Raw genomic sequence first — 24,539 nt, forward strand, 5'->3', positions numbered from 1 at the left:
AGTGAGTATAAGAAAAAAATTATGATGTCTGTTATGTGTGTAACATATAGATACCTTAATTATCCTGATGTATCACAAATGTAGTATTAAGAAATGGTTAGAGCCTTTGGATTTTTATTTTTAAGAGAATATCAACATCCATATGGGTATTAGCACCTTAAAGTTTTTTATTTAATAATTTTTAAATCAGTGATATTCTTTGCATTTCCATCTTCTTGACTAGTCTCTTCCAATAATTAGTGCAACTTCCAGAAAAGTGAACACTGTTTTCTCTTACCTCGAGTGGAATATAATTAAGATAGAAAATATGGTATTAAAAATGTAAAGACCATGTATAGGAAATATATATACACTCTCCATTTCTAACCCATGTTATTTTATTTATCTTTATCTATTCATTTAGATTAACTGAACTAATGTTGTTCTAAATAAATGTAGATAATAGAAACTTAATTCCTTTTTGAATCTATTCAAATGAATGGGAACCCTCTTTTCCTACACAACCCAATAGATAAATGTGTCGTAGTTCTAATGGCCCACGTGGCATCACCCTGAACATAGTTGAATAATACAAACATGATCATAACTCGTAAAGAAAACTCTTGTTTCTGGCGTCATTTTTCCAGCGCTGTTATTACAGTTTCCTATTTGGTCCTCAACTCGGCTTACAGACTGGTTTGGGTTTGCTTAGTGACAGTTACTGCCTCTGAGGATCGTATGCTTTTCTCTAATTCTCATGTTCAGTGCTATTTCTTTTTTTTTATTTTACTGCATGAGCTACCTACTGTTTTGCTTTTCGGCCTTGCATTTTGTGTTAGTGCTTCCACATATCCCCATAGACTTTCTTTTCTTCCTTGGTGTGATTATTCTTTTCATGAGAGGGTCAGAATTTGTGCATCTTGGTGACATGTACTTGTATATGATCCACGCCTGGTGAAGTGGATTTGATGAGTCAAACTTCAGCCTCTGACGCACAACCAGCCCCTCGTATGCATTTGCTGACCAATAAGAAATAGAGCTTATTGGCTGATAGTCCACGGGAAAAGTTAAAAATTTTATCATTCAAATTTTGTTCCAGTTCATTATTCCCTTTAGCATTGAGTACTGAAATTCTGAAGTTATTTTCTTTTTGTAAAACCTAACTCAATGTAAATATATTTGGACTTTTCAATGAGTAACGTTTATGAACGGAAGGCTCAGCTAAGATCGTTTTGTGTTGTCTCTTCGTCTGTCTTTGGTCATCGTGGGTGATATTTATTTTCTAAGCTTCTGGAAGGCTTTTTGTAAGTTTGTGCAAAATCTTTGAAAATAGGAGAAAGAAGGAAGTGAGGGAGAGAGGGAAGGAGGGGAGAGAGGAAAAAAGAAATCATGTTATTCTTAATCATATTTTTTCCCAAATCAGGATAACACCTATAGGTTGTTTTACTAGATAGAAAATCATTAGTGTAATATTTCTGCTGTGGTGTTTAAATGTGCACGTTTATTTCAGATATAACCAGAAGATTAGAGTGAGCATTATTGCTTTTTATTCATATACTTCGTCTCCCTTTACATCGTGTTGGAAATGCTTTGTGTAACAAATTCTTTAAAAGTCGATTTTAGCACTTAGGTAAATTGTTACCAGTTTCTTTTACCTCCTCATAGTTCTTCTGGATATGAAACTCTTACACCTCTATCTTATTTCTAAGAATGTGTGTTATATTTACAACCATTTTGAATCCCCTGTTACACGTGTTAAGTCTTGCTATTGCTTTCCTCCGTAGAATGATCTGAAGGTGCTGTTTACCTCACTGGCGGACAACAAGTACATCATTCTGCAGAAGCTGGCAAATGTGTTTGAACAGCCTGTGGCAGAGCAAATAGAGGTATTTACAGCTGCCTTTTTCCAGAAGAGCAAATGCGTAGAGTAGCTAGGATTTACTCTGAAATTTCAAATAGTCTATGAGAGATTAATGGCTTACATAGCTTGTTTGTCAGATATTTTCTTTTTAAGAGCCAGGTTTGAATAACTGGCTGGGTTACATTGACTCTGTCACTTACTTCTGCATGGAACTAGGAAACGTGAGATAGGAAAAGGTGTCAGTGACAGATGCTGACCTGAACAAGTTTGCCACCTAACAATGAGATCAGCCCTGAACCTTGATGACATATTACAGAAAGTCACACTGTCCTGGTACAGATGGGGCGCTGTGGCCATGCTTAAGAGGGATCGATTGCCTCCAGCAGGGGTAGGATCAGGAAGATTTTGTGAAGGGAAATCTGAACTGGACTTAGAATTTTGGACACACAGAGACTGGAAAGACAGAGATCTAAGTGAAGAGGACAGCAGGAACAAAGGCTGACTAAATGTTAGACAATTCCAAGCAAGTTCAGGGCAAAGCACTCATCCTGTTTAGCTGAACTTACCATGAATGAAAGTGATTGAGGGGAAATGAGGTTGGATAAGAAAATTTGAGGGACCAGCCCGGTGGTGCAGTGGTTAAGTGCACACATTCCACTTCGGCAGCCCGGGGTTCACTGGTTCGGATCCTGGGTGCAGACATGGCACTGCTTGGCAAGCCATGCTGTGGTAGCCGTCCCACATATAAAGTAGAGGAAGATGGGCATGGATGTTAGCTCAGGGCCAGTCTTCCTCAGCAAAAAAGAAGAGGATTGGCAGCAGATGTTAGCTCAGGGCTAATCTTGCTCAAAAAAAAAAAAAAGAAAAGAAAATTTGAGGCAGCTGGTAGGGCTTGATGAATGTGAGAGAATTTGAACTTTTTTCTACAAACCACTGGTTTCTAAACTATGTTGACTGCACACCTCATTAGTTAAAAAAAAAAAAAAAAGCCCACACCACAAATAGATGAATATTTACTTACAAATTATAAGAAGGTACTATGTTATAAAGCATACACACAAATGGAAATTAGAAATGAATGTGGCTGAATATAAATGAAGGAGTGTTTTATCCTCAGAGATCATCTCACACATTTTTGGATACTTGGACTCACCTTGAGACCAACGGCAGTGAAAAGTCACTGAGGGCATTTGAGGGTGAGACTGAATGTCAGTGGCCAGATCCTGCTCCTGGAAGGTTGACATGGCGGACCAGGTCAGGAAGTAAGATATCCATCATGAGGCTTCACGTAGTTGAACTGATGAGAAGGAATGAGAGATTCAAACTAGTGTAATGGCAGTGAAAAGAGGGAGGAGAGAAGACGTGGGAAGGATGTTACACTGAATAGCTCCTGTTTCATAAGTGAAGTAATTATGAAAAGTGTGTGTGGTAACAGAATTTCATAACCTTATTTCAGTAGCCCTCTAAATGTTCTATGGGTGGATCATAGAGAATCCTGCAAATATTTCTCTATATAAAGACAGATTGATGGATCAATCTATCTATCTGAGATCACTTAAAATAGTTTGCAAAATTATATGTGAATGTGTATTTTTCTTGACCACAATTTCATGTGCTTTTTAAGGCAATCTCTCATTTTCCCCTAATTAGAAACCATTCTTCCATGTCGTATCTTCAACTCAAAAGGATCTTTTTTTTTTACTTTATTTTTTTAATTTTGGCTCATAATGTCCCTAGATCCAAAAAAAGATTTGAACAACTATAATGATGCTTTGCCTTGAATTTCTCATGTGAAATATAGGATGTGTATGATCACAAGTGACATTTTTGCTAATTATTGACCAATGTAACTAAAGTAAATGCCAAGATAAAAATAGATTATTTCTTTGAACCAACGGAAAGGGACTAAAAATGTATTCATTCCATCCCTGCCTCCTTGGATGTAAAAGGTATTAACAGCAGAAGGCAAGGGGATGACGCCCCTCAGTTATGTTCATCTTGTGAGTCGTGTCATTCTGAGCTAGAGCAGACCTGCGGCCCGTGAGCCTGGGGCACAGCTGTCTTCAGAGATCTCTACTACCGTTCTGAGAATTTCCTTCACTTTCCCTTTGTTGGAGCTTCTCTTTTCTGAGTCTCAATCTCAAGTCTTTATTGTCTTGCTTCCTTGTTTTGTTAGGGCATATCCTTACTAAGAAAGGATGCATGAGAGGAATATTTTTCAATATTTTACATGTCTGAAAATGTTCCGATGCTGTGCTCACATTTTGTCGATAGCTGGGCTCTTTATAAAATTCTTGGTTGGAAATCATTTTCTTTTAGAGTTTTTTGTTTTTTTGTGAGGGAGATTGGCCCTGAGCTAACATCTGTTGCTAATCTTCCTCTTCTTGCTTGAGGAAGACTGTCACTGAGTTAACATCCATGTCAGTCCTTGTCTGTTTTATGTTGGATGCCACCACAGTGTGGCTCAACGAGTGGTGCTAGGTCCACACCTGGATTCTGAAACTATGAACCCTGGGCCACTGAAGCAGAACACGGGAACTTAACTGCTATGCCACGAGGCTGGACCCCTCTTTTAGAGTTTTGAGGGTTTTGCTTCATTGTTTTCTAGCTTCCTGTGTTGGCTTGAGGAATCTAAAATCCTAAGTCCCAAAGGTCCCCAGTGGTCTGAACTTTCCCAATGGCATGCCTTGGGGAGGGTCTATTTAGTCCACTGGACTGGGAGCTCAATGGACTTTTTTTTTCTTTTGAGGACGATTAGCCCTGAGGTAACAGCTGCCGCCAATCCTCCTCTTTTTGCTGAGGAAAACTGGCCCTGAGCTAACATCCATGCCCATCCTCCTCTGCTTTATATGTGGGATGCCTACCACAGCATGGCTTGCCAACTGTTGCCATGTCTGCACCCGGAATCCAAACTGGCGAACCCCAGGCCGCCTAAGCAGAACGTGCGAACTTCACTGCTGTACCACTGGGCCGGCCCCTCAGTGGACTTTTTTGATTTGGCAGCTCTCATCTTTCCATTCTGGAACATTTTCTGATAATTTATTTAATATTTTTCATTCCTTCATTTTATCTGTCTCCCTTTCCCGAACTCCTTTTAGGCAAAAGTTGGATATTCTGTTTCAGTCCTCTAATTTTCTTCTTAGGTGACATTTCTCTCTGTGTCTTTTTGCTCTGCTTTCTGGAGATTTCCTTGACTTCAATTCCGAAGTCTTCTTCTGAGTTGTGCATTTCTGCTCTCATGTGTTTAATTTTCCCAGAACTCATTTTGGTGCTTTGAATGATCCTTTTTTTGTAGCATCCTGTTCTTGTTTAAATAGATACGTTATCTTTTGCCATCTCTCTGGGTATAGTAATGATTTTTTTGGTTGAATTTTTTTTCCTTTATAATCTCTGTTTCCCTCGGAGTTGCTTTTATTTGTTTGCTTATTTTGGTCTCTATATTTCATGCTAGAGGGTTTTCTCAGACACATGGAAATCCTTTGTCGTCCTTCACATTGAGGTTGGAGGACTAAGCAGCTGAATAGGCACTTGGTGTGTGGATGGGGCTTGAGAATTTTGAGATTTATTGGAGGAAGATCTATGTGGGCTATTTGTTGGAGAATCCTCATGTCAAATTTTTAGATGTTTTCTATCAATCTTTTCATATTTTCTCCCCTCTCTTGTCTGGAGAGTAGAGACGTGGTTCAGCACTCTAGAACATAGGAGCTCCACGTTCAGCATTCTGTGATCATTCAGTCACTTTATTCTCCTGTTTTCAGTCAACTACTCAAGCCTGCAACTGTGTCTGGTGCCCCTCAGTCCACAGACTGTTTTATATTCTCCAGAAAAATAAATTTTCAATCCTTCACCGAGGAAAGAAAGGGGCAGTGTGGAATGAGGAAGGGGATGTGGGAATTTAACTGCTTTTTAAGCAGCTTTTCACCAACCTTCCTTCTTTAGCACCCCACCCCTCTTCATGGAGAGTTAGAGATCCCTGTTGTAAATTTGGTGGTGTTGATCCCCTGCTGGTTTAGGATTCAGCTTTCTCAGAATCCCGAAGTCAGTTCTCATGTATCCTTCTGATTTCTAGCTTTAAAAACTTTGTTCCTGTTGTCTTCTTTCTTGTTTTCATGTCCTTGTGGATTTATGGGTGTGGGGGGAACCCAACAAAAACAAGCAAACAAAATCTTTGCTGTGGTTGTAGTGGGGATGCGGGAAAGAGAAAATAGGACACGTGTTTCATCTGCCATCTGGAGTCCACGTTCTTTTCATCCTTCAAGGGCAACTGAGGTTGCGTCTCTTCTCAAAGCCTGCTTCGACTGCTCCGGGATTCACTGGTATCTCCCTTCTCCAGAGTCTTCTCTCTGGGATGAGTCGCATCAAGTTTAGCGCCTAATTGTGTTCAGCCTTCTTTTGTTTTCCTCCAGCTCTGAGTCAGCCTAACAGTAAGCTTGAAGACCAAGATGAGCTCTTGTTCTGCGTCTACAGACCTCACTCTGGGAGGCCAAGGCTTAGCACTAGCAGCCACCTCCATACTTATTGATTGCTTGGTCTTCTACTAAACAAAGAGTAGGCTTTCCCTGACTATGTTGTAACATATTTTCCTCTTGCCTCACAGAATCTCTCTGCAAAGATGCTCAAAACTGCATTTCAGGAAATCAAAACACGATCCCCTAGAAAATCTTAGACAAATCCCTTTTTTTTAACTCTGTCCTAAATCGTGCTTCTTTTCAGGTGTGCTATTCATGAATTCCCTTATTTATTCAAGGAAGCCATTGTTCTCCTGGCGCCCTGTGCGAAGTCCCTCCTACCTCCTCAGCGTTAATATAGCTGATCTTAATAAGGGCCTTCTTCCCTTTTCCGTGTAGTAGATGACCATGGTTTTTAATGTTCTGTGGAAATGACTCATTTCGTAGGCATTGAAAATATCTTATGTGGAGAGAAGAGGAACAAATATAGAGGCATGAGAATCACATTATGTGTGGGCAATTGTTGGGGAGAGTTTTAATGAAACGTTGTAATTCTTCCATAGGCAATACAACAGGCTGAAGATGGGCTCAAGGAATTGGACGCAGGAATCATTGAGTTAAAGAGGCGTGGTGACAAGTTGCAGATTGAGCAACCTTCCATGCAAGAGCTTTCCAAACTCCAGGTATGATTTTCTACCAATAGCGTTCAGCTTCAATGATACATCCTAACTAGAAGTGGCAAGACAAAATTATTTTCTCTCCTTTTCTGGTTTTTCTTTATAAAATTCATGTCATGTAGGTCCTAATCTTCCTTCCAAGTAACTCATAGAAAATTTTCTGAAACTTTTACCATATTTCGTGCCATAAAATAAACTGTATTCTCATTCTTCTAAGATCCTTTTTTTCCCCTGACATTTACTTTATTATTATTCTGATGGCTAAGCATTGTGGTATAGTTCTGTTGTGGCATATTGTTTTCTACTCTAGAAAATATAATAATTAGCAATCCAACCTAGAAAAATTAAAAGAGGGATATCTACTGTGAAAAAACAAAAGTCAACCTAGTAAATATCTAATTGCCTTTATCAAGGGATTCATGAATGGGGCTGCACCCACTCTAGTAAGTAGAGATATACCCTGAGGGGTAATACAAAATGGAAAGTTTTTATAGGAAGGAGAGTGGGACAAGGAGGTTATTAGCAAAAGGCAAGAAAGGATTATTTGGGGTGTGGACATCTTCTCTGGGGAGAAAGGAACTGCCAAGGGATGTGTCATGCCGATCACCTTTGCTCCGTCTGGAGAGTGGAGAGGGCCCACGTGACAGAGTACCTTGTTGGTGCTGACCAGAAGATTCCAGACTGCTTGATGAAGATACATTTCCTGGGAAGGTCAACACTGCAGTTAGGTTAGGTATTAAATCTAAGTTTAAAAGCATGGGTGATAGCACAGGTGACACCCTTTGGGTACTGTGGTTTTACCTTTAACCCTACCCTGTATTGTACTGTAGCCCCAAAATTCTTTTAAAGAAAAAATACTCAAGCTAATACTTTATAGAAAGTGGTTTTTCTCAGGTGTTCAAAAGCATAGTTTATCTTTCATACCTGTTTGAATGGAAGACAGACATTGTTTCAATTCCAGAATGAAAAAAATTAAACTAGAAGGTAGCTGACATCCAAATAGACTTCCTGGTGTCCTTCAGGAGTACAGAATAACTTTGGGTTGATTTGCTTTCCTAGATCTGGCACCTAGACAAAATCTGATATTTGAGTGGTAGGGAGATACTGGAATATTAGACCAGTAAAATTTAGCATTTGATAGGCAATATAGTTAAGTTATATTAAGAAAAAATTGTGTACAGGACACACACCCAATAAGTTTTCCTTATTATGCCTTCTTATAGAGCTCTGGAGGGATTAATAGTGTGAGTCCAGCTCAGGGTCACAAGTTCTTCCTTTAGAGAAAATAAAATAGCTCTGTTTTAAAAAGAGCATTTTTATTTTAACTGTCTCATTCCATTATCTAACATGTCATCATGTCATGAGTCCACTGCCCCCACTCTGTCCCTTTTAGACAGTTTTCTGACAGAGCTTAAATGTCAGGTGTAAGAGTCAAACGTCATAGTTGTAAATAGGCATTAAAGTTGAACTTTTCCAGATTGAGCCATTTTGGCCCGCTAAACATGAATATGATATGTTAATCAGGTCCATATGGCTCAAATAAATTTTGTGTTTGGTGTATCATCATCTCCTAAAAAGTCTTTCCAGTTTAAATAGTTATTTATTTACTCCACCACATTTGGCAAAAACATTACCTTTTTAGGTCATAAAGTCTTTTTGCTCACATTAAACTCCTCAATTTCTCTAGCTCTTTATATGAGGAATAGTCCAAACTCTGATTATTATTTAACAGACAAAATATGAAGGATACTATATTCAGTTACTCTAGAATTATGTAAACATTGAGAACATTATGAAAATTAGAATTACGTTTTCTGTGACATTTCCTTCAGCCAGATGAACAATTTTTCAACATTTTAACTCCACATCTCAGCATAAACTCTTGACATCCTGAGAGGACAGTTGTCAAGTCTACCTCATGTCACGTGTAGGTGACATTTTGGCATATTCTTTAGAATGTTAAAATGTTTAGCTTATCTTTTTTTTGTGTGAGGAAGATGGTCGTTGAGCTAACATCCGTGCCAATCCTCCTCTATTTTTTGTGGGATGCCACCACAGTGTGGCTTGATGAGCAGTGCTAGGTCTATGCCTGGGATCCAAACCTGTGAACCCCAGGACGCCGAAGCGGAGCAGGCGAACTTAATTACTACACCACTGGGCCGACCCCTTAGTTTATCTATTTTGAAAGAAGTTTTCAAAGTGAGGCTCCTAGGAAAGACAGTGAGGTGACCTATCTGCAGGGCCTTGTGTAGGTCAGATGCCTGAAGGAGCATCCTTGGTTGGGCTGTAGGTTTGGTAGGTAATATGCTCTTAGAGAGGAGCCAAAATATGAGTTGAGAGTGAGTATCTCTGTCTGTTTCTTAGGACATGTATGATGAACTGATGATGACCATTGGCTCCCGGCGGACTGGTCTGAACCAGAATCTTGCACTCAAGAGTCAGTATGAACGAGCCCTGCAAGATCTGGCCGACCTGCTAGAAACCGGGCGAGAGAAGATGGCAGGCAATCAGAAGATTATCGTGTCTTCCAAAGAAGAAATCCAACAACTACTTGACAAACACAAGGTAAAAAAAAAAAAAAAAAAAAGGAAGAAAATGTCATTGTGAAAGCATATTCTCATTCACTGATGCATATGTAGTAAAACCTAATATTATCAATCTTTTGTGAGTCCCTACTTGCATAAGTTACTCATTAAAATGGTTGACAAATGTGTATTTTTTTTTTCTTTAGGAAGATTGGCCCTGTGCTAACATCTGTTGCCAATCTTCCCCCTTACCCCCCCCCCCCCAAAAGTCCCCCAGTACATAGTTGTGTATTCTAGTTGTAGCTTCTTCTATGTGGGATGCCTCCACAGCATGGCTTGATGAGTGGTGCCAGTCTGCCCCCAGGATCCAAACCAGCGAATCCCAGGCCGCCGAAGCAGAACACCTGAGCTTAACGACTCAGCCATGGGCCCAGCCCCCAACAAGTGTGCATTCAAACCCACTGGCATTCAGCAGCACAGAAAAATTATAGAGGACGTGCTCCTCTAATTTTGCAAGTTAAAAAGGATACCAGCCTTACCATGCATAATCCAACTTGGTAGGGCTGAGGTCACTCCATCGGTGTGTGCTGTAACCAAGTTTGGGTTAGACATTCCTCCTTAGCAAAGGAATGCGTGTTTAACGTGCACACACAAATAACTGGCATTTTTAGCAATGATTACAGAAACAGCAATTTTGCTAGTCCAGAAACTCGAACTCCCAGAGTGTGGGACTTTTCTAGAGGGAAACTTTAAAAATCCCATTGGGTTATAGATGGTTAACATTCTACCATTATGGAGCTCTCTGGTGGCTTACAAAGGTGGATTTTTTTTTTTTTTTGGAGTTGTACTTCTTGCTATTTTTTCCCAGAGTTTTTTGTCCAAAACTTTGTGATTTATTAAAGTCTTATCATTTGGCTTTGGAAACACTGCTTTAAAGTTCACAGCTGGTTTTTCTCAAACCTTTGACCGTAGCAATAAAATATCATCCTGAGTTGTTCCAGAGGGGAAGTTAGGATCGATGTGTGTAAATAACAGGGAAATGCAGCTCAATAGATGGAGAACTCTAAAAGGAGGAGGCTGCCGTTGGATAGACAGCCCTCCTGACCTTGAGAAGATTGTCCAAGGCCATCGGGGGAGATGGAGTTGCAAAAGGAATATAAGCTTTCAGTGGATATTGGGCTCAATGACCTCCAAGTTCTCTTCCAAGTTTAACATTCGATGATATAATAATTGTCAGTTAAAAATAATGATTCTAGCTTCTATTGACCAGACTGTTTTCTGAGGGGGGAGTTCTATAGTGACCTTGAGCACATTACATCGACTGTGTGTTCAGTGTCCTCACCTGTAAAAGAGAAATAAAACTACTTACCTCACAGGGTTGTTCTAAGGATTAAAATAGTCAGTAAACTGTGCATAGAGTGCCCAGCAAGGAGTACACATTAAATATTGTTATTAATCCCCAGTCCTTCAGTTCTACCCATGATGTTGGGAACAGGAAATATGATAAGCCCTGTCTCCCTCCTCTGGGGACTTTTACACATAAAAAGTAACATTTCAAACCACATTTGCAGGATTGTGCAAGGCCCTACAATTCTGTTGTCTGTAGGTATAAGATGAGGGAAATTTAAAATGATATAATACCAGTCAGTATGTGTCAAGCTGTGCTTGGCAGTGAGTATTAAGCATCACAAATGCTCTGGGAATTCAGAAAAGTGGCTCAAGCCCAGCCATAGAGGACGGGAAGTCGTGAATGGGTCGAGTGAGCATATCTTGGGATGTACCGAATGTAATCAGAGGCTAAAGATGGGGCCGTGGGAGCTGATGTGTCTGAGGCACAAAGGGGGTGAGTTTGTGTGGTGGGGTTAGTGAGAGTCCACCCAGATTGTACAGGGCCAAGGAATTCGGAGGGCAGAGGGGCTTTATCAGCAGCTGGTCACATATAAAAGGCTTTGTTTTGGGGACAGTATCTGCAGCCCAGTAGGTGCACTTGAGTGGGGGGACAAGAGAGGCCAGTTAGGAGACCCAAGCCCCTGTCTCTGCAGAATGTGGTGAGCGCCCAGGTAAGGCGGAGGCCAGCCAGGGTGGACCACTCTTGCTGACGTCTTAAGGGAGTCCATCAGCTTTCACACTTGAAGCAGTTTTTATCGTAGTATATGAGTGAGTTGCTGACCTCTTTCTGCCTGAAAAATTGCAGGAATACTTTCAGGGCCTGGAGTCTCATATGATCTTGACTGAAACGCTCTTCAGAAAGATAATCAGCTTTGCAGTCCACCAGGAGACTCAGTTCCATGCAGACCTGATGGCGCAGGCTTCAGCCGTGCTGAAACGGGCTCACAAGAGAGGTGTAGAGTTGGAGTACATTCTAGAGGTGAGCCTAGTGACGTGGCACCTTCCCGACAGCAAACTCCCTACTGGCAGCAGACTTAAGCCCAGATGTATTTATTCATGCAATTTGCCTCGTATGACCATGAAACTCTCTCGGACTCAGCATCGTGTCACATTGTCCGCCTCGTATTTCCTATTTATATTTGGATAAAAGCTGTGCTCTACTGTGAGTCAGCTCGAGGACTGCTGACTTTGGACTGGGCATGACGATATAGGGGTTTTGATAGTCAAACTGAAAAACTGCTGACCTTTGCTATAAATTCTTGAAAAAGACTTCAAATGATTAAAAAAAAGATCTTCCAATTTTAAGTAAAATAAAAATCTGAATTTAGCAGTAAGTTATTTAAGAGTTCATTTTAGTAGATTGTTTATACTATATATTCAGATTTCTTAAATGTCTGGTTTTTTAAATTTGCAAATGTGTTTAGTTTACTTACTACATGATATAAACACGCTGATCCCTTTTACTTAAATCACATCATCATCACTCGGGTAGAGAATGAAACCATGCATATCAGATGTTTACTGTGTTCCAGGTTTGCTGCATACATCCTCACAATGGACAGGATAGTTATTATTATCCCCATTTTTTAATGTTGAAAATGAGGTTCAGAGAAGTTTTTTTTTTGTTTTTGAGAAAGACTAGCCCTGAGCTAACATCTCCTGCCAATCCTCCCCTTTTTGCTGAGGAAGACTGGCCCTGAGCTAACATCTGTGCCCATCTTCCTCTACTTTATATGTGGGACGCCTGCCACAGCATGGCTTGCCAAGCGGTGCCACGTCCACACCCGGAATCCGAATCAGTGAACTGTGGCCTCTGAAGCAGAACGTGCGCACTTATCCGCTGCCCCACCAGGCTGGACCCTAGAGAAGTTTAATAACTTGCCCATGCTCATATAGTTAGTTGGTTGCAGATGCTAAAGCTCGTTCACAATGCTTTTCAGGGTCACCATCTGATTATTTGCTTCAAAGCCATTTTTTGCTTCCCAAAGCAAACCCCCAACACAAACATCACCAACATAACTTTAAGGAGAATTTGTCAAGTGCATATTTTGCACACAAAGAGGAATGCTGTTCCTTAATGAGGATCTTTCAGCTGACAGACTCATGTTGCATTTCTAGACATGGTCCCATCTGGATGAGGACCACCAGGAGCTCAGCAGACAGCTGGAGGCAGTGGAAAACAGCATCCCGAGCGTGGGTTTAGTGGAGGAGAGCGAGGACAGGCTCATCGACCGGACAACACTCTACCAGGTCAGCATCCAAATGGCATCTTGAGGTGAAAAGTTGCCATATTGCCTTTTGAAACTTTCCCATGGTTTTAACAGAATCTAAACAAACTTGCCATCAAATGTTTTATTAAGTACTTTTACTTTTCTTTCAAGCTATTGACATTGTTGAAAGCAGATAGATTTTGTGTTTGTTTTATAATAGAACATAAAAAGGTCTTGTTTTTTTCATTTTTTAATGAGAGCTCTTTTTGAAAATTTAGCCTCCATCAAGCATTTTTTTGTAGTTTGTGCCAATGTCACATTATCTTGAAATAATTATAGTTTGTTGTTTTATAATAGAGCATTAAGAAGTCTTTTTTCCTTTTTTTTTTCTTTCAAATGAGAGAGGGCTGTTTTTGAAAATTCAACCTTCACCAAGCATTTTCTGTAGTTTATGCTGGTGTCACACTAATCTTGAAATAATTGCAGTTTGACAGTTTTAAATGCACCTAAAGTTACTACAAAAAGAAGCTTAAAGAACATCTATACTTAGCTATAGATGAAATATCTCGAAATTTCCAATGTTACTTGGCTGTAAAATAGTTGAAGTTTGACTAGTAGATATTGGGAACATTATGGGCACCAGAGAAATTATAATTCTTAAAGAGAAAAATTGCATTATCCAAACTTTTGACTGTGAAAATATTTTCAATCATTTTAGCATTTGAAATCCAGCCTTAATGAATACCAGCCCAAATTATATCAGGTATTAGATGATGGGAAACGACTTCTGATATCCGTTAGCTGCTCGGATCTAGAAAGCCAGCTAAATCAACTTGGAGAACACTGGCTACATAATACCAACAAAGTGTCTAAGGAGCTTCACAGATTGGAAACGATATTGAAACACTGGACCAGGTAATGTAATGTCTATTTTGCAAATTTTTACATTGGTGCTGCAGAGTATTTATAAGGCTAGTGGATACAGGACTTGAAAAAGATATGCTCCCTCTAGGAACTTGTCACATAGTTGGAAAATAAAAGTAAATATAAAGCCCCCAATTGGAATCTTGTATAGTTGTATGAACATGTAATTAAAAGTGGGCAGGAAGGCAGATATTACTCAATACAGCTTACCTTTGAGCTGTCATCCTCTCTGGCCTATCGACTGTACATGGGTGGTCACAGTGAAACCTTAGAAGGAGAGAAAGAAGAGAAACTGTGTTTGAGAAGGTGAAATTTCTCAAGGGCAATGGAAAGTACTCAAGAGAGGTGATGGGTTGATTTTACATTATGAGATACTCTGTTTCTATGCCACCTTTATTTCTAAGAACTTTTAATAACACTTGTCTGATATTTTCTAAATAGCCTCAGTGTGAAGGAGTAAGAGAAAGGTATTTTTATTTTCAGCTTAGAGATGCGAAAGCTGAAACTCAGAGACTGACTTGCTTAAGGTATTAATATTAAGAGAAGAGAATTCAAGAGTGTCAACCCAGGGCATTATTCTCCCAAATCTATTGTCTCCTTTTAAAATTAGCATGGTGAGTAACATGGGTTAGCAGAAAGTAGGGACTGGATGTTGACTTAATGGGCTCATTAACATGCTTACAGATATCAAAGCGAATCTGCAGATCTAATTCACTGGCTACAATCTGCAAAAGACAGGCTAGAATTTTGGACTCAACAATCTGTGACAGTCCCACAAGAACTGGAAATGGTCCGCGATCATCTGAATGCTTTCCTGGTAAGCCTAAAAATCTAAAGCATTTGACTAGATTTGTTTTCAGGTTTTAGGTAAGGCCTGAGTAGAAGAAATCACCTGTCAATGGATATACTTAATAAACCAAGCTTTGGAGAATTTGTCCATGTTAACTATGTGTGTTGAATAATTACGCACAATACGAGGGCTCAGTGTTGCCTCTTTAGTTTTCAAGTAATGGCTTCCTTGATGGCTTTCATTCACGGCAAGGGTGTGCTGCCTTTGTGTTCCTCTAAAGTGCTTAATATCACTCCTTTGCAAGATGTAAAGAAAAATTGTTCATGGAATAAATTGGGCTCTTTCCTTAAATGAAAGATCTGGCCATTTAATCCTGATTTGAACATTGCTACTTCTTTTAGGAGTTTTCCAAAGAAGTGGATGCCAAATCTTCCCTGAAATCGTCTGTTCTGAGCACTGGAAACCAGCTTCTTCGATTAAAGAAAGTGGACACAGCTGCCCTGCGTTCTGAGCTGTCACACATTGATGGCCAGTGGACTGACCTGCTGACGAACATCCCAGCTGTCCAGGAAAAGCTCCACCAGGTAGAGGGATAATCATGGGTTTAATTGGTAATAAGTGATTTAAGCAGAATTAGATGGAAAAGCACATTAATCTGCTTTTGCTCACGAATTTAAATCAGCTTTGTCTTGAACATCCTGTTTTTTCTCTCTTGCGTTGTGTTGCATGTTGGAAGTGAACTATTCTGCAAATGTGATTTCTCCCAAGGGCTTCTTTATAATGTGTGTATATTAGAATCCTTGTGTGGCCTTGTTTAAAGTCTTTGTTTTCTCATGAGTTACATGGATCACTACACCTCCCTCATACAATGAGTAGTTGTGAAGATTTAATAACAATATGTACAATAGAGCAACTGGCATTCAATAAGTGAAAAGAAGTAAGAGAAGAGACGGACTTTTTTTTTTACTTTTTTCTTTTTTATTTTTTTGAGGAAGATTAGCCCTGAGCTAACATCTGCCACCAATCCTCCTCTTTTTTGCTGAGGAAGACTGGCCCTGAGCTAACATCTGTGCCCATCTTCCTCTGAGAAGTACTTCTCTTATCTGGAAATATGCTTCTCTCCCTTGACCTCACAGATAGTTTATCTTTATCTCTCTTTGGCATTCATCACCGTGTTCAAGGTATAATTGATGTGTTTAGTGTAAGTGTCTTATTCGTTCTAATCAGGAGCTAGACATTTCTAGATGGCAGAAAATATCCCACATTCACATCTCTATCTTTCTTCACCACGTAGAAGTCCATCAATATTTTAAACCACTGCTTTTGTTCCTCCAAATCATTATAAGCATCTGCATAAATGTATGATATGTTAAGTAAGATTGAGAATTCTAAGTATATTTTAAAGACCAAGGAAATTGGCCATGCTCTTAGGAATAAATACTACAGTGCCAAAAATCTAGAAAATGATAGTTTGTAGCGTGGTATTTTTCTTTCTTCTTTTAACATTCCTAAGTCATAATACACAGCAGTTTTACAAGATAATTAATAAAATACATCTGTTGAATGTTTTGTAGTTAAATTTTTTTTAACTCATAAAACTAGCTATAAAATACAAATAATATTTTCTCCTTGCTGATGTTTTGATTAATTAGTTAATGTTTATGCATGTTTATAGTATTGGATGTCGCGTGAACATAAGATGACGGTGATTGTTCAAGTGTTTGCTTGATGTTTAATTTCAAGCTTCTCATGAGGGTATGATCCAAAAATGTCATTAAGAAGTATTATCTCTGTTGGTACATTGATAAGAGTTACTGTAGGGTTTTTAGATTAACAGAAATTGGGTTTGAATTTTAACACTTGCAACTTGTTCTTGCTCTTACTTGGGCAGCTCCAGATGGATAAGCTGCCTTCTCGCCATGCCATTTCTGAGGTCATGACCTGGATTTCTCTCATGGAAAATGTTATTCAAAAGGATGAAGAGAATATAAAAAATTCCATAGGTTACAAGGCAATTCATGAATACCTTCAGAAATATAAGGTAATTAAACATTTTTTTGTTTGTTTTTAACTTTTCATATTTTAGGACAATTTTATTTAAAGGAACTGAAAAACTCAAATCATGGGAATCAGGTCTTGGAGTGTATGTTTCAGGCATAGTGACCAGACAGATGTACACGGCTAAGGAGACTGGCTTCCTGGTTTTAGGCATAGAAAAGTTGTCCAGTAATAGGAACAATTTTGAATAAGATTTTGTGTCATTTTAAGAAATCGTAAAAATAAATGCTATAATTTATAAATATTTTTTATAGTGAGATTGGATTTTGTGTCATTTTAAGAAATCGTAAAAATAAATGCTATAATTTATAAATATTTTTATAGTGAGATTGCATTTTGTGTCATTTTAAGAAATCATAAAAATAAATGCTATAATTTATAAGTATTTTTATAGTGAGATTCTACAATTTATCAAATTCTACATTCTCTACCTAGAAAATATATAGTTATATTCAATATATTAATAAATTCAAATTTTTATAAATTTAAATTTAATATATTTACAAAGTCAATTCCTATTTAATATATTTGTATATTATATGTATATAACCTCTGAAAATAATGTGTTATATGAATACACACAGATTGTGCCGTTTGGACTAAATCATGGAAATGGTAATATTCATCTTGAGGTTACTTCAGGCTTTCCAAGTCCTAATAAAATCGAAGACCTTTATATGTATAACCTTGTTTTCTTACTTTCTCCTGTCCGTTTGTAGGGTTTCAAGATAGACATTAACTGTAAGCAGCTGACCGTCGATTTCGTGAATCAGTCTGTGCTGCAAATCAGCAGTCAGGATGTTGAAAGCAAACGCAGCGATAAGACCGATTTTGCTGAGCAACTTGGAGCAATGAATAAAAGTTGGCAAATCCTGCAGGGTCTGGTAACAGAGAAGGTAAGCCAAGTGGCCTCTGCTGTCCATAGTTACATGAAAACTGCAAGAACAGGCGCATTCTGGGAAGAGAACTTATTTCACAAATAGCGTGGCCTCACTCGGCACACAGTTGCTTCTGAAGAGAACACCACTGAACGTTACATGGCTCTAAACGTTCTTTAGTCCCGTTAATTATTTTCTCTGATGCACCCTCTACTCTTTACATATTGTATGTTTAGCTTTTTGAAGATGCCTCTTAATTTCTTTTGCCTTTGCTTTCAGTTGACTTAAGTTTTTTACTTGCTTATCAATAATAGCCATCAATTCAAACTTTATAAAATTCGTTTTTTAATCATATATGCAAGGGACTGTATTTTAAGAATTCTTGATTTGGAGGAAATGGTAGCTGGAGTAGTTGGAGGAAGTAGTAGATTGAGGGCAAATGATTTGATTTTAAAATAAAATTGCCAACTTCATTATGTTTGTTCAGATCCAGCTGTTGGAAGGCTTGTTAGAATCTTGGTCAGAATATGAAAATAATGTACAGTGTCTGAAAACGTGGTTTGAAACCCAGGAAAAGAGACTGAAGCAACAACATCGAATTGGAGATCAGACTTCAGTTCAGAATGCATTGAAAGACTGTCAGGTAACGGCCCGGGGGCTGACGTGCGCTAGTCACAGTGTCATGGCACGTACCACAGGGATTTTCAGGCCTGGGAGTCGAGAGTTAAATATTGAAAACAGTTGCATTGGGTAATGAATTTCTCTGACTATATGAGTTTATAGAGTTTTCCTATTAGGTTTGTTCCACCTGTTTTTATAAATTTGAAATTAGAGAATTTTCAAACACCATCCTAAATAGAGAATCCTGCTAACCCCTTATACGGATCATCAGATTTAATAATTATCAAGATTTTGACATATTTGCCTGCATTATTTCTTTTCTTAAATATTTTATAGTGAGTTCCAGGCATCCTGTCATTTTATTCTTACATGCTACAATACACACCTCTAAAAAATTGACATTTTCTTATGTAATCATAGTATCATTATCCCCATAAAAATGCTTAGCAATAACCCCTTAATATTATTTACTTCTCAATCCATAACACACTTTCCTCAATTGTCTTTAAAATGTCTTTTTTGCAGTTAATTTATTCGCATAAGAATGCCACAGTGTCCACATGTTACATTTACTTGTTAGATCTCTTAAGTGTCTTTAGTAAGTTTTTAATACTATTAACTAGTTACAGAAACTGTCGGCTGGCCTCGGTTCGGCATTAGTGTGAGTCCTTTTGTAAGACATCTGTAACTTGCTCCTCTGTATTTCCCATAAATGCAAGTTAGTGCCAGAGGTTTGACTGGGTTCTGGTTCAACTCTAATGAGCGAGTGCTGCCCAAGTGACGGTGTTCCTTCCTACCGTGTCGCATCCGCAGTCACTCAGCAGCATCTGCTTGTGCTACTGTTAGTGATGAGGATTGTGGTTCTCTAAATACTTTCCAGTAACTTAGGGACACAGTATTTCTCAGGCATTCTTGTTGATACAAAAGAAATGTGAGCTATTACAGTTAATGCTGTAGTGCATTTTTTTAAAAAAATCAATAATTTGTATATGTTACAGACAATTGAAGACTCATTCTGCAGAAATTCTCCTTTCTCCAAATCTTGTTGTTTTTTTTGTCTCCTTGCTCAGCTTCTTTTTTTTTTTTTTTTGAGGAAGATTAGCCCTGAGCTAACTACTGCCAATCCTCCTCTTTTTTTGCTGAGGAAGACTGGCCCTGAGCTAACATCCATGCCCATCTTCCTCTACTTTATACATGGGACACCCACCACAGCATGGCTTGCCAAGTTGGTGCTGTGTCCGCACCCGGGATCTGAACCGGCGAACCCTGGGCTGCCAAGAAGCAGAATGTGCGAACTTAACTGCTGCGCCACCAGCCCAGCCCTCAAACCTTGTTTTTATCCTTTAGATTTCAAAAAGAAAGGCCTTTGGTAATGGCCTTCCTTCCAACTAGCACTTTTTCTGTGGGGGCAAATGTAAAGAGACACATATTTAAACGCTCAATCAAAGCTTTTTGTTTCAGAAAAGGAAAAGCAGATGCTCTTCTGCTAAGCTGACAAGCAAATGGATTAGAATTTTGAGGGTGCACAAAAATGGCAAAGAAAACCATCATCTAGAGAAATACCTTGAAATTTTCTAAAAAAATGCTTCACATCAGAAGACAGTGTAAAAGGTTGAAGACCACAAATACGCATCAACCAGTCTCATTGCATTTCCAATTTTCCAGGGGTCCATAGTATTTTTAGTTTAGGCCATCAATTCTAAAATGTACAAATAGGGGCCCACCTGGTGGCGCAGCAGTTAAGTGCGCATGTTCCCCTTTTCGGCAGCCCTGGGTTTGCCGGTTCGGATCCCAGGTGTGGACATGGCACCTCTTGGCAAAGCCATGCTATGGTAGGCGTCCCACATGTAAAGCAGAGGAAGATGGGCATGGATGTGAGCTCAGGGCCAGTCTTCCTCAGCAAAAAGAGGAGGATTGGCAGTAGTTACCTCAGGGCTCATCTTCCTCAAAATAAATAAGTAAAATAAAAAAATAAAAATAAATAAAATGTACAAATCAGCCAAAATTTCAGAATTTCGCTTTGAAGGATAAGAAGTCATACCTCTTGATGAGTTCCTAAATTAAAATGTTTCCATTAAAATTAAAGATAGTTTGTGTTAATGTTAGCAAGATTAGTGCTTCCTTGTTACATAGTTGTGATAAACTTTACTGTGGAAAGATTGAGCTAATATGTTAATATAACTTTCCTTTTCCTTTTCTTCTTCTTCCTTCTCTTCTTTTCATTTAACTTTCTCACTATTGTTTTCCACTCTTGTATGTACTTTTTGTCTGCCATTTTTCCATTTTGTTTCTTTTCATGTAATGTGTCTTCTATTTAGCAGAGAGAGACATCAATATCTGGAAAATGGAGCAGAAGCTCGGCCAAGTTTTACTCCTTTTTGGACCCAAATTTTAGTCTCCCAAAGAGGTCACACCAGGCAATGTCAGGAGGGAAAGCTTTAGGTGTGGCTTAAAGAACTACACCAATGCCAATTTGTGATTTCAAATGAGAAGTCATTTTTTGAAACAAAGAACAGAATGAAAGTAGCCTACACAGTTATTTTGGGGCATCACATATAAATCTCAGTAGTCTAACTGGCAGGTTCCATTTGGCAGAACTTTGATAAAAATTTATTGTTATTTTTGAGAAAGAGTTCCTCTGGACCAAAGTATGAACTTCCAGCCAGGATCCTTAAATCCGTGACTGGATTCGAGCTCTGTTTTGTTTAAAAAATCTTGAATATTTTTCCACTCTTTCAGAGGTGATTTATTAATTTAAACCAACATAAAAACTGATAGTTATGAATTAACTCAAGTTAAGAATGATTTATTATAGCAAAAAATGTTACCTTTGGCTTTTCCCTTCATTGATCAGAAACAGAATCATCTTTTCATTATTATTGAAAGGAAAGGAAAACACACCTTTATTTTTCACAAAATATATATTTCAGTCCTGTTTCCCTCCTGGGTTTTGCTTTATGCCAACATAAATGTGCAGGGCATTTTAGAGATGTGTTTTAAGCAATGAATCATTCGTTTAATATTGCTCGCTAAAAAAGTTAGCACCTATGGATAAACGAGGGTAAGAAAAATCCTTAAATAGTAAAGTTAAAGTCAATTATGTTTCTATACTGCATAAAGGATCTGTCACTTTAGTAATCATTATCTTTATTTTCTGGCTAGTTATCAAAGCTGTCAAAATATTGACAAAATTATAAAATGGAAATGAAAGAATAATATTAAAAACAATAATGATCTCTTCAGGCTACTAATTGCATAAATTTCTAATTAATGCATCGGGACAAAAATAGCTTCATGATAATTAAGGAGACAAAAATAAATAAATTTGCACTGAAGAGTGGCAGATTACTAAATGGCTGAATATAATAATTTGTCTTAGATTTCCCCAGTTTTTAACAGCTTAAAAGATAGTTCATATTTATGTATCTAATGTTATCCCTTTGAGGTAAGCAAATATTATTATTTGTATTTTATAAATGGGGTAGAGAGTGATTAAAAGGTTGGACCACACAGAAACAAAAATAAAAGAGGCCCAACGTTTGTAATTAACACAGCAGAGACTGGAGTCGGCACCGGTGTCTTACCAATAGGACTGTGCAATCCCAGGTTGTTATCTGTAGGTGGATCATGAGGGGGAAGTAAAAAAAAATCTTTTTTACAGAATTGAGACACTATCCAAACTTAAAGTATTTAGGAATTTTCTTCACTTATCCTCCAGGGCTTGCACATCTACGTATCTGGTTCTGGGGGTGTACGTCTGAATATGAGAATGTAACCGTGCCTTAATATACAGCTCGTGACATCACCCCAATGTGGGGTTGCATCCTCCCCCAATTCACGTCCAGATGATAAGCCCCAGCACTGGGCTGGGAGTCAGTAGCCTCAGAAGGCTTGAGTTCTAATCCCAAGGTTAATGGAGATTCTGATTTTCCCTCTGAAACTTCCAGTGGAAGTTTGTAACTTACCCAAAGTGGCACACCTCCATAGTAGCAGCAATGTAACTAAATCTCAGCTACTAGGCTCAGAATACCATTCTATCCCATTTCACCCTATGGGCTAGGACTGTGTATCTTTTCCAACGCCGAGATACAGTAGTCCCCCCTTATCCGTGGTTTCACTTTCTGTGGTGTCAGTTACCCAATGTCAAGCACGTCTGAAAATATTAAGTGAAAAATTCTAGAAATAAACAATTCATAAGTTTTAAATTGCACGCTGTTCTGATTAGCGTGGTGAAATCTTGCGGGGTCCCGCTGTGTCCTGCCTGGGATGTGAATTGTCCCTTTGTGCAGTGGATCCCTGCTGTATCTGCAACCCACTCATTAGTCACTGGTCTCTTAGTGGTTGTCCCAGGTATCAGATCGACTGTTGCAGTATCACCTGTGTTCAAGACACCCTTATTTTTCTTAATAACGGCCCCAAAGCACAAGAGTGGTGATGCTGGCAGTTCGGATATATGAAAGAGAAACCGTAAAGTGCTTCCTTTAAGTGAGAAGGTGAAAATTCTTGACTTAAGAAGGAAAGAAAAGATAGCATATGCTGAGGTTGCTAAGATCTTCAGTAACTTTTATAATAGTGTATGGTTACCGTTGTTCTATTTTATTATTAGTTGTTAAGCTCTTTCTGTGCCTAATTTATAAATTAAACTTCATCATAGGTAGGTATGTGTAGGAAAAAACGTGGTATATATAGGGTTCAGTAGTATCCACAATTTCAGGCATCCCCTAGGGGTCTTGGAACGTATCCCATGCAGATAAGGGGGGGTCTACTATAAATGTATTTAAGAATATAAATCATGTTATTATTTCTGTCATATATTTCCTTGTAGCTTCTGGAAAAAAATTACACAGAGCAATTTCCTTATCTATTAGGTAATCAAAGTTTACCTTTTTTTTTTGTTTTTTAAAGATTTTATTTTTTCCCTTTTTCTCCCCAAAGCCCCCCGGTGCATGGTTGTATATTCTTCGTTGTGGGTCCTTCTAGTTGTAGCATGTGGGATGCTGCCTCAGCGTGGTTTGATGAGCAGTGCCATGTCCGCGCCCAGGATTCGAACCAACGAAACACAGGGCCACCTGCAGCGGAGCACACGAACTTAACCACTCAGCCACGGGGCCAGCCCCCAAAGTTTACTTTTTTAAGTTAGCTGATTTCTTATGGAATAAAAAGGCTATTTTTAAAATATAAATGTAAGAGGAGGTATTGCCATGGAGACCCTCTCCTGAGAATGATAAGCTTTTTGGATGAGGAAAGATTTTTAGGATATGAGACTATAATGGCTCAATTTCAGGGCACCCCAGAGTCCCATAATAGAACAAGTTTAAATGGCTATTTTTTAATCTTTCAGGATCTGGAAGACTTGATTAAAGCAAAAGAAAAAGAGGTAGAGAAAATTGAACAGAATGGACTTGCGTTGATTCAGAACAAGAAAGAAGAAGTGTCTGACGTTGTCAGGAGCACGCTCCGGGAGCTCAGCCAGACCTGGGCAGATTTAGACCACATGGTAATATTGCTCGTGGAGAGCTGGCTCCAACGCCACGTTTACCATCTTGTCTCCAAACATGACATGGGTTATGGTTTTCCTAAAGGAACTGAGTAAATAATTACTAAATCTATACCTCTTCTCTTTGTACTGCTAAGTCCACCTTATTAATCTCTTTGTTAAAAAGTCTAGCTTTGGATGCTTCCTATAGTAAACATTATGATAAACGTTACTCTCTTAATACTCTTCTCCATTCCCATCTCCATAGATACCATCTAGGTACAGACAGTTCTCAAATGTGTATCCCTTGCCTGGATTTCTCTCCTAAACTCTAGATAGAGACAGAAACAGAGAGAAATCCGTAGACATCTCCTCTTGCATGATCAGTTGACATCTCAAATTTCCATGCCCAAATCAATTCTTCTTCTTCCCCTACAAACCTACACTTTCTGCCATCTTGATGACAACTGTACCCTTCTGGTCTGGTTGCTTGGGCAGAAAGCCTTGGACTCCTTCCTTCTTTACTCCTCTTTCTCTCATGCCCCACATCAAGTCCATCAGCAATCTTGTCAGCCCTGTTTTCAGAATAGATTTAGAGCCCAGCCTCTGCCCCGGTCTCTGCAGCCAGCACCCAGGTGTCAGTTGCCATCGCCACTTGCCTTGATTATTTTGGTGGCCTCCTAAATAGTCTCCATGACTGAGA

The 24,539-nt window shown here is 38.8% G+C and overlaps 1 protein-coding gene across 41 annotated transcripts in view; it reads left to right on the forward strand.

Annotated features, from left to right (window-relative positions):
- SYNE1 (spectrin repeat containing nuclear envelope protein 1) overlaps positions 1-24,539 on the forward strand; it is a 442,051-nt gene that overhangs the window by 323,511 nt on the left and 94,001 nt on the right. For all 41 annotated transcript variants that reach the window (XM_070256132.1, XM_070256133.1, XM_023632822.2 and 38 more), the window contains 12 exons: positions 1,764-1,865; positions 6,852-6,971; positions 9,330-9,530; positions 11,685-11,858; positions 12,998-13,129; positions 13,808-14,004; positions 14,698-14,830; positions 15,205-15,387; positions 16,695-16,844; positions 17,581-17,757; positions 18,227-18,382; positions 23,702-23,857. In XM_070256132.1, the coding sequence (XP_070112233.1) occupies positions 1,764-1,865; positions 6,852-6,971; positions 9,330-9,530; positions 11,685-11,858; positions 12,998-13,129; positions 13,808-14,004; positions 14,698-14,830; positions 15,205-15,387; positions 16,695-16,844; positions 17,581-17,757; positions 18,227-18,382; positions 23,702-23,857 (1,881 nt within the window). The remainder of the gene's footprint in view (positions 1-1,763; positions 1,866-6,851; positions 6,972-9,329; positions 9,531-11,684; positions 11,859-12,997; positions 13,130-13,807; positions 14,005-14,697; positions 14,831-15,204; positions 15,388-16,694; positions 16,845-17,580; positions 17,758-18,226; positions 18,383-23,701; positions 23,858-24,539) is intronic.

This window comes from Equus caballus, chromosome 31, assembly GCF_041296265.1.
Source record: "Equus caballus isolate H_3958 breed thoroughbred chromosome 31, TB-T2T, whole genome shotgun sequence".
Classification (NCBI taxonomy): Eukaryota; Metazoa; Chordata; class Mammalia; order Perissodactyla; family Equidae; genus Equus; species Equus caballus.